General features: G+C 35.4%; 2 protein-coding genes across 3 annotated transcripts in view; both read left to right on the forward strand.

Moving 5' to 3' along the window:
• plppr2b (phospholipid phosphatase related 2b) overlaps positions 1–11216 on the forward strand; it is an 87826-nt gene that overhangs the window by 3616 nt on the left and 72994 nt on the right. The gene's annotated exons all lie outside the window — the stretch shown is intronic.
• LOC130424799 (uncharacterized) lies at positions 3228–11139 on the forward strand. The gene is made up of 10 exons (XM_056750721.1): positions 3228–3341; positions 4580–4852; positions 6333–6674; positions 7054–7326; positions 7806–7829; positions 7953–8057; positions 8924–8954; positions 9584–9633; positions 9755–9789; positions 10106–11139. The coding sequence occupies exons 1-10, from the start codon at positions 3284–3286 to the stop codon at positions 10184–10186; spliced, it is 1272 nt and encodes a 423-aa protein (XP_056606699.1). The 5' UTR covers positions 3228–3283; the 3' UTR covers positions 10187–11139.

Here is an 11216-nt window from a genome sequence, read left to right on the forward strand (position 1 = left end):
ACACCTTGCACTGTAAACAATGCTGCTTGTTTCAAGTCAAGGTTGGGTCAAATTGGACAGACCCAACCAATGCTTTAAAAAACACCAATTGTGCACCCAACCACCCAACAAGAGTAATTCTGAGTTTCTTTTCAATTGTATTGCCATAAACAAGAAACATAGTCCTAAATGTAGAATACAGAAGAATAATTATTAATGCTGTGTGGATCAGTGTAGTCTGTTTTTATGTTTTATGGTAGTTGTTTATGAGTTTCTTGTGCAATCTGGGCCATCAAGCTGTCCAGTTCCTGCCCATTTTCTGCTATTCCAGCATCTTCGGCATATTTGACCCCTTTCCAACACTGTCTGTATGGTGTTGAGTTTCACCTTTTCACTCTGAGACTCACACAACTACGTGTTTACAATAGATGCAAAGTCATCCAACAGCAATGTGAAAGATTGACAGCATGACAAGACACAAAAATCCAGATTATCACATTAAAATGTATATTTTTGAACTTTCCCACATGTATAAATATTACATGTATTTTCCCACATGTATTGCTTTATACTGTAGTGAATATGAACTTGTTTGTGGTAGGCTATTTGAGATCTGAAAACAGAAAACCTTTCTGTTATTTTCACCTGTTTCTCCATTTTCTGCAAAGAGAAACAAGATTTGTATTTAACATTTGGCAGGTATATTGTTAGTAGTTTACAGAATGAAACAAAAGGATAATTTTAACTAATAATAACTGAAAATAATTTTGACATGTTTTTTTAAATTTGGACGTTGCTGTATATCCGCACCCATTCCATATACTATATGTATACGGCATATTTGTACAATATTTGCTTTGGTTAAATCACAATTGAAGGCACATGAGGGAATATAACTTTCATCACTGAATTATCGTATTGGATATATATAAGTTTAACTGAATATGTTTTGGTTCAAATAGAGAAAAAATCCTTGTGAAAACACAAAAAATACCAGAAGATCATTCTTTAAAAATGTTCCCTTAAAGGGATATTTTTCTGACTATAAAGGCATCAGTTCTGACTTCCAACTCTTTTCTACTCATAATATTAAAAACTTAGCTCTGTATACTGTGGTAGGCTTTTTGTTGTCCTCATGTTGTCCCAATTGCTTTCATTGTTTCTCTCATCTAAATGACTAAATGTAATGTGGATATTTCAGACATCCTGACTGAATGTGGCTTTCTTCTTGAAGAATAATGCAGTCGGGGTTATAATACCAAGTATCATTTTATGTGCATGCGATAGAATGGGAGTGAATGGGGAGCAATTTTTTGAAGCTCCAAAAAGTGCATCCATCCATCAAAGAAGTGCTCGACACGCCTCTGTGGTCTTAACAAAGGTCTTCTGAAGTGAATCGTTTGTTTAAGAGAAATATCCATATTGACAGCTATTAAGAATATTTTCTAACTTCCGTTTATTTCCCGAAGTTCTTTCTTAATAAAATAAATTTGGATATTTCTCTTAAACAAATGCTTCAATTTGCTTCAAAAGTTCTGCCCTACTTTTTTTTAAGTTTCACTCGGATGTAACATCACCATACGGACAAGAAGACAAATCACAACTTCCTTTTCACTGTGACTTTAAGGTTGTCTCAGAATAAAATACATGTTTGAGCTGTCATGACCATGAACAGATTAACATTTATTGTTTAGTCTTAAGAAACACTCGTCATTGTTTTTGTAAAGCATGTTTGTAGTTTAAGGCCTAGTTCAACCTCCCTGTATAGATGGTTTCAGCGCAACAACATAAACAAACCTTATGTGGCCAAAATGTAACCTCTGGGAGACCTCCACAAATAATCTATAACTGTTGAGCTTTGAGCTTTTGTTGAGTTTTAATTGAATTGAATAAAAATAATATACAACAAAATATTTGTTTAAATTATTATAAATATCAAATAAATTGTCATATTATAACCAAACACAGACCGGAGGTTCACTTCTGGCCAGGTGCGTGTGACCGATGAAACCGTCTTGTCAAGATCTTACAAACTAAAGTCTTGTGGTCAAATGCTTAAGATTAGCATTGGTGTTAAACCTCAATTTAAATAGATGTGTCCTTTCGATAATTTACCTTAATGGTATTTGTTGTTTTGATAGATGAGCGATTCTTCTAAAATGTTTAAAAAAGAATTTCTATAGAAAAGTTTTTGATTGGTGTGATATTTAAATCAGCAGGATACAATAGAAATTGTCTGGGGCATTTTTCAGTATTTTGGTTCCTTAAGTAGTTTCGTACTGAATATAAATCCTTTTTTTATAGAATATTAATACAAAGAAATAGTTTCATAGTCAGTCATCATTATTTATATCACAGAATGTTGCCACTTCACTTTGCACGGTGAACTTTCCATTAGATCTTTGAACCACAAACCACAAGACTAAAGACTAATGTTCATTTTACATGATCACTCGGAAATGAGCTAAACAAAGAACAATAAGACGAGTATTGCATGTTAATGTGACAAAGAAATAATTCAATAATAAATACAAGTATGAAAATAAAAGGTGTTTATAAAAACTAGACAATAAAGAAGACTCATTTCATTCACAATATACTGTATATACCACATATATAAATACATAAAAGTCTTTTCTCAGGTGGTCTCTCTCATTCACTGTTAGGTGTTACTGGATCCGTCTTAATTGTCTATGTGTGTAATAACTCCCAAAACATTATAGAGTTTGAAAGAAAGATAAAACAACAAAGTGACACAATAATATACAATGTTTGTCTTTTCCTGATCATGCATGTGACACAATTACTGACCGAACAATCAAATGACCAGAGTTCCTCTCAGCTGCAAACAACACATGATGTCATGTGTGATTCAAAACACAACTCATATGCAACACCGTGTTTTACATTTTTGAATCCCAAATATAAAACACTTGAGGGTATTAATAGTTTATCGGTCTGCTGATGAGGATGAGACCCCTCACGGTGCACGGTGGTAAACAGCCCAGCTGACCTCTGACCTGTATCACCAAACACATTTTAGGTTGTTTGGATGCAGGGGTGAAGTGTGTATCTGTGCTTCCTGTCATTGTTTGATAGGCCGCGCACTCTCTAGCGGGGCGTCTTTTGATAATGTCAAGGATGTGGTTTTCTTAAACACATGAAACAATATGTTGCTGCTCTTGTGCGTGGTTAAGGAAGTTTACGCAAGTTCCACAACCAGTGCTGATTTTATATAGAGACCCATTTACACAAATATACACACACAACTGTGAGCGTTGGATTATCTGAGGTCAGCAGAAGAATGACATTTTGCAGGTTTCTCCTCACTGTTTTCATCATTCTTGGGCAGGATTTCTGTGGTAAGTATCACAATTATGTTTTAACTATCACATTTAAATGAATAATTCTTTTGACTGCAAATAAACATGCAAACATGCAATCTAAATAGGAAAGTGACAATATACATTTTTAATCTTTCAAAGTACATTTGGAAAAGTAATGTGTCCAAAATCACCTTTAATGAGACATTTGTGTTTTTTTCACCTGATGCTCACTGTGATTCAGGCCTTGCCTTTGTTTTGCATCAGTACATTCATTTTTTACTTTTATTATATTCCATGCTTCAAATATTTCATAACCCCCTTAGAGCTATTTATTCTATACAAAAGATCTCCTACCAGACAGCAAAGACATTTGATTTTGTGTTGAATCAATGTTATTTTTGTTTTTCTCTACATTGATTCAACATGAAATCATTTTTCTGGGTTAATATGAGTGATTATGTGACTTACTGTACAACTTTATTATTGTGTTTCATACTTTTTGAATGATTAGACCTAGTTTTGAATTTAGAGTTTTCATAAAAAGTCCAGAGAGAATTGTCATAATAAAATTACATTTTCTAGTTTTGTTTTATGACTAGCATCTGTTCATGTGCACGTCTAATAACATAACTTTATTTAGAATTAGAATAAAGTGGGATGCGTAAATAATGTCTATTACTCGCTACTTCAGAAAAGTAATCTGATGGTCCCAACACAAATCACATCAAAGCAATCTTGGAGCATCATGATGTTTAGTGCCAAGAAAAAGTTGCAAATAGTACAATAAAAATAAAAAAATGCCAGAATTTGTCAGTTTTTCAGTTGATCATAGAAACAGAAAAATGAAATAACTCATGAAGAATGATATTTTTAGATGTTCGTTGGGTTGTAAACCCTGTTAGGGGTCTACTGGGGGCAGCAGAATTCCATTTTTAGCAGAAAGACATTGAGTACTTTGGGATTACAGAGATGTATGCCATTTATAGAGTATATACATAGATGCCACATTCAACCACTTCAGACATAGATGCATCTGCCATATCAGATCGGTCAATAATTCATCTGCTGTTCCAGTAATCAGTTTTCCAACGTTAAACAACACGTCACTGTTCCAATATGACGGATCATATATAACAGGTGCTGGTGAGGCATCTATATAAATATCTCTATGATTTACCCAACAGAATTGTATTTCATATTGACTCAAGACTATAGAGTTTATAACATAAAGAATGTACACCGTAGTAATATATGCTGTTTTACCAATCCTGCAGACGCTGAACAGTCATCCGTCCCTGAAGCGCCGACCCTGACATCATCAGTGAAGGGTTCATCGGTGGAGCTGTTGTGTCAGGCTCCTCTGGGCTCCGGAGGTGTTGAATTTAAACTCTTCAGAGTACACAAGATGATTGATACTAAAACATACTCCAGTAAACAGCGAGACGCTCTTTTTGTGCTCAAGGGAGAAGATACAAAGAATGAGAATCTGTACTGCTGCCAGTATGATAACAGCATGATCAGTTCTTATTTCAGTCTAGAGATGAAATGTAAGTAAAACTCTATTTATTTGTATTATTTATGACGCTCTCTTGAACATGACTCTGATTTGTCAAGATTTTGTAAAATATTCAGAAAACAAAGTGGATTTAAAATAGTGTCATATTGCAACATTGTGTCATTGAATGGTCCAACGTTTGTTTCCTACATAAAAGATAATCAAACTCCAGAAAGATTTGTAATAATGAAATAACATATTTATAGGGTTGGGATGAATGATGTGTGCTTGTTAGACAGGTGGATATCGTTTAAGAGTAAGCGGCTGTGTTGTGACGGGAAATGTTTTGAGGTCATTGAGGTGTGACGGTTAAAGAATCCTGTTAAACGTTGAAACCTTCAAAAACCACCAAACCAAACTCTACTCCACCCTGCAGCGCTTCTTTCCTCAGTATAAATCTGTCTGTATCTCAGTTTAATACCGGTTTACAACAAGAACAACATCAGGCCTGTAAACATAAACTCTTGAAAATAAAGCTGCTTAAAAGGTTCTTCACAACAATGTCATATGAAGAACCAGTTTTGGTTACACAAAAAACATTCAGCAAAAGGTTCTTTAAAGAACCATCTCTGTCCTACTTTTTATAATCCAAAGATTATTTTTTCGCCACAAAGAACCTTTTGTGAAACAGAAAGGTTCTTCAGATGTTAAAGGTTCTTTATGGAACCAAAAGGTTCTTATATAACCCTTTGAAGCACCTGGTTTTATGTGCCTCTTTTTAAGAGTGTAACTGTTATTCTATTATTTTGTACATTATATCACATTTTGTGGGCGCATTTTAAATCAGAATGGATTTTAATTGGCTGTCACTGTCATTCATCATGTGGTTAATATATCAATATTGTCCGTCTATAGTTGTGGAAGAAGCGCTTCTCTCTTTAAGTTAGAATGATATTAAACCTTCATCATTTTGTGAACAGCTCCTTTTACATGCACACAAATACTGTATATATTTTAGACATACACCTTTATATCTGCCATATATCCTGTCAATCAAAAGCAGAACCGGAAATTCAATGAATTTGTGCTCTGTATTTAAAAAGTGTGAAAAAAACCATCGCCCCTTCAATGTTCAGTATAAATAGTCATTATGTGAATAATTAAACTAAGAAAGTTAAGAAATATTAATTTAATCTTTACAATCGGCATCAGCAGATATTACTCTGACTAACTGGCAAAAGTATCGGTGGAGAAATTTAGTATTGGTCCATCTCTAATGCACTTATATGAAAAGTGAAGAGGATTATACACATCATCAATATGATTTATGAATAAATATCAGCAAGCACATGAGCGCAATATTCACTTGAAAGTGTTCAGTTAGTATACAATATAGGCTATGTGGGCTTGCTGGCTAAATCGCTTCAAACACAACTTTTCCTGCAAAATGTATGTTATGATTTATACAAACATGTATGCATTTGGCAAAATCTACAAGCAAACATTCATCCAAGGCTGTTATTTTATTTCAGCCAAAGTCTCTGCAAGCCCCCCTTCACCCCCTGTGCTGACGGTGCGCCCCTCCAACGACCACATTGGGACTGGTCAGACACTTACATTCACCTGTCAGACCTCACCTGCTCCTCTAAATCCGCTCCCTGACGCTTTCTTCTTGATCCGGACATCCAGAGGAACCCCGAGCTCCATGCTCGCTCCACCCAAACTGGTGTCTCGCTCTCAAAAGCCTTCCTTCAGTGTGAAAGCAATGGGACGAGAAGACAGCTGGGAATACACCTGTCTATACCAGCTCACATTGCCAAAGACGGGACGGGTGAACTCTACCACCAGTCGGCCCGTCCGCATTACAGTCATAGGTAAGATCAGATCAGACCGAAAGGGTTTTATATTGAAAAAGATTGGATAAAACAACAAAGAGCATTCAACTAAAATTAGTGGTGCTGTTGAAAGCATTCAGATGACCTTTTTTGACATGGTCTGCAAACAACCACACACTGTAGGAACGTCCAAAGCAACATGTCAGCAAATGCATCGAGACACCATAGCAACCACTCACAACACCACAGCATCATACCGGCATAAATAAACCTGATTTACATTTATTCAAATGATCTCTCCAAACACGCAAGATTATCTGTCGCTGTCCATTTTTAACATTGACTTCTTTTAGAAGTGTGTTGAATGTATTGTTATGCAGTACTAATGTTTCCACATCACTGTGCTTTTCTCCTAAAGATCTTCCCGTTCCCACTCTGTCTTTATCCAAAGACGTTCTGGAGTGTTTGGGTTCAGCCTCATATCCACAAGCTTCATTCTCTTTATTCCGTGTGGGTTCCACGTCACCCGTGGCCTCCCGGCAGTTTTCCTTGACCAAACACAGTGCACTATTTCCCATAACCAACCGCTATGATCACGACACACTGTATCAGTGTCAGTACACCGTACCGATGGGTAACTCCCACCTGCCCTCCAAAATGAGCAACACAGTAAATCTACCATGCAATAAAGGTGTGTACTCTTATTAAATGGACTTTGAACAAATTACATTTAGGTTCTCTTTATAAAGCATTTACAATGTGTTCATTAATGATTAATAAGTCATTTACAAATGCATTATGAAGCAGTTATAAGTGCATGAATAAAAAGGGGGATTCCAATGAAATGTCTGCCAAATAGTGAGCCATTTTTAACTCAAAAGAATAATGAATAAAAACATTTATTAAGCATTTACAACATGTGACTCGAACGCAGATTCATTATTATCTTGATGGCTGTCGGTGTTTATCTCACTATTTGGCAGGTATTTTGTCCGAATCCCCCTTTTAATTCATGCTGTTATAAGTGCTTTATAATGCATTTGTAAATGACTTATTCATCATTAATGAACACATTTATAAATGCCTCATAAAGGGTACCTTAATGTAAAGTGTTACCAACATCACAAAAGTAAACAAAAGTAAGTTCTGACACATTACATTATTTTTCAGAACACTGCACATCACCCCCTGCAGGTAACGTTGTGGTTCCAGTTTTGTGATTGTATACCGCCGCATTAATTCAAGAAGTGAAATACGCAATATTGATGTAAAAGAGCATGTTTACAGATCATGTTTGCTGTGTGTTTGTGTATAAAGGAAACACAGGAAGAACAGATCTGGCTCTGATCATTGGCTCTGTTTCTGCTGGTGTGCTCTTCCTTATGGTGGTGGTGCTCTTGAGTTTTGCCATACACAGACGCGGTGAGGGTTGCATATCTTATACGTTTTCTACAAGTTTTAAACACCAAGAACCATATCTAACTATATTAGTGGATGACATAAAATTCATACATTTCAATACATTTATAGTTATGGACGGTTTCAGCGTTATGTGGCCCAAACTTAACTTCCGGTATCTTTGTAAAGAGCGTTGAGTTTGAATTAAATGTAATATTATGAATATACAATCAAATATGAATGTCAATTAAATATACAATAAATTGTTATATTATCTATTTATTGTCTTGTCTTGTCATATAGGTTGTTTGCAATCACGTGGTTTGGATTTCACTATCACAAACTCAAAAGACCTATGTTTAACAACCTAAACAACAACAAGGGAAGTCGAAAATTTCTGTTAACCATTACTTGTAATAAACACCAACTTCTGGTGAATTTGTCCATATTAAATGGATAAAACGAATGATCTTGCGTTAAGAATTTCTTCCCCGTAGGGGTCCATTACATGAAACAGGCTAACCTACCAAAACATGTTCTTCGCATGATCTTCATGAATATCAACTTTTGCTACACAATAAAAACACCTTGTGGTGTCATGGTTTGATTGATTTGTACATCAACGCAAAACATAGGCATTTTGAGTTTGTGATAGTGAATTGCTCAGGAGAGAATCACATGCTGCCCTCCATCTGTGTTTTATGCAGTGGTGTGACATCATGTGCAAACAACCTATTGTCTAAAGTTAAAGGAATAGTGATTATAGTGTGAACAGGCCTTAAATTGGTGTCTAATTAACAAAATAACATTAAAAACATCTTTAGTTTCTTAATTTTGCGTGTAATCCTCATTGATATAAATTGTGTTTATCTCTCCCTGTTTTTTTGTAGTCAAAACGCTGGCAGATAAAAGAAGAAAAAGGTAATGATTTTGACAGTAAAAACTCTAACTATTAACTATTTTACGAGTTGGCCAATTCGTATGAATTTGTACGATGTTAATCCTACAAAAACATATGGTTATTAGGAAAAATCTATAATGAAGCCCCTCCAAATAATTCACCAATTTCAGCTGCCTTTAATTTTTTAAGTTTAATCAAATTAGCTTTATTAGTCAACTGAACTTAATTATATTAAACTGACTTAAAAAATTGTGTTTTCAAAGAAAAAGTTGAATTGACTCATAAAGCTAATTTGAGTTAACAAAAAACGAAATGAAGCTGTTAAACCAAGCTTTTTAAATTTGATTTTTTTCAGTGTTAGCCAGTCCCCATAACATCACAAATTGTATTAAAAGGTATGATACGATTTTACAAATTCATACAGATTAGCCAGCTTGTAAAATAGTTACAAACTCCCGTGAGATTGTGTTAGAAATTATACTGTATTTCATTAAAATTAAATTCATTTGTTTAGATTTCAGTTTTTTTAAATCAGCTTGAAGTTTAATCAAAGCGATCATTTTTAATGTTTGTGTGTTCCCTGGAAATCAAACGCATAACAATAAGTGGAAATTATTAAGAATATAATTTAAACATATTCTGTCCGCAGAGAGCAAGAACAATTCTGGCAGAAGCTTCACTCCAGAGATCATGTTGTTGGTGAGTCACTGTGAGCTGTTTCTTCATCATTTTCTCATTGTGTATACGTTTGTATCATATCACGTATCTGTTTCATAAACCGCCTGATTTTCTGATGTTTTATTTCTGTTTTCTTCATCAGATCTGCCACTGCAGCGTGCTGACTATGAATTTCAAGTATGATGCATCATTTCTTACTTTCAATATATTTACTGGTAACATTCAGCACACATCCACCCACATTGGAACAAGTTCAAACAGTGAAAGGAATACTGACTTCCTTTTCCGAAATCCACCAGAATCACAAAAAGAGAAATCCATCATCTGAAAACTAGTAACCTGAAGTAGCGTGTGAGGAAGTTCTTGTTAACTAAATTACAGATGACATCTCTTCACGCCATACAGCGTTTGCTAACATCCTCCTGTTGCATTACATCCACTGTGTTGTCATTTTCACATCGTGTTTTATTTTTGTTTGTGTAACCCACTGCAGAACTTCCGAAGAAAACCCTCGGTGTCGGAGCCCATCTACGACATCCCCATGTCAACCTTTGCTAAACCCCCACTTTACTGAGAATCCATCGATGAATCTGTGGATCTACATGTTTATACTTCACTGTTTATTTAAAAGTTGTGTTTTGTATATTTATAAAAGAATGACCGAGTACATGTTTGCTGTGGGTTTGGAATCTGTAGTTCACTGGAGGGTCAGCAGGGGGCTCTGAAATAGTTAGGCATGTTTCAGGAATGCACCGGTGGTAAAATCTTTGCAAATCTTTTGATAGATCCACCTGAAAGGCAAAAAAGAAAGTGTGCGTGTACCAGCAAGAGACTCGAACTTCTTTCAGTTCCCATGAACTAAAAACCGACACAAATCCAACACTTTGAATACAAAACGAATGACTCTTTGTAAGACTCCTTTATATGTTTTTTTGGTTCACACCCATCTGTATCTTACAGCCTTTCATTTATGATCTTTTGAAAATCGATTATCAAACCATAAACCATTTACAGCTCTCTGATTTCTTATCCTTATTGCAACTTAAAGGTACAGTTCACCCTAAAATAAAAATTGCTCATCTCTTATTCAACCTCATGTTGTTCAAAACCTCTATGTGACTCTTTTTCTGTGTTACCCTAAAGAAGATATTTTGATAAATGTCTCTTGGGTGTTATGTCCATACAATGAATGGTTGCCGTTGTTATCCATTCTTCAAATTATCTTCTTTTGTGTTCTGCATAAGAACACAACCATGGGTTGAAACAACATATTATTTTTGTGTGCACATCACTAAAAATAGTTTTGCATTCTTAACAAATCCCCCATTATGACGTGTTTTGTTTATTGGGTTCAAAGGGCAACGTCTCTCCAGTGGTTTCAAAGAATGTCCATCTCTGCAAATGAGCATCGGCATGAATGAAGACCTGAATGAATTATTCACCGACGACTCTGGGCTCAGTAAAGCACGCTGTGTGCTGTGACCTCACTCATGACTAATCTCGCTCGGGCTTGTACGATTTCTTTGTACCTTTCAAACAGTACCATCATCACCATGGCGACTCATTTGAATGCCCACTTGCGTGTGGAGTCACGGTAGCCTAGC

This window comes from Triplophysa dalaica, chromosome 6 (assembly GCF_015846415.1).
Source record: "Triplophysa dalaica isolate WHDGS20190420 chromosome 6, ASM1584641v1, whole genome shotgun sequence".
Lineage (NCBI taxonomy): Eukaryota > Metazoa > Chordata > Actinopteri > Cypriniformes > Nemacheilidae > Triplophysa > Triplophysa dalaica.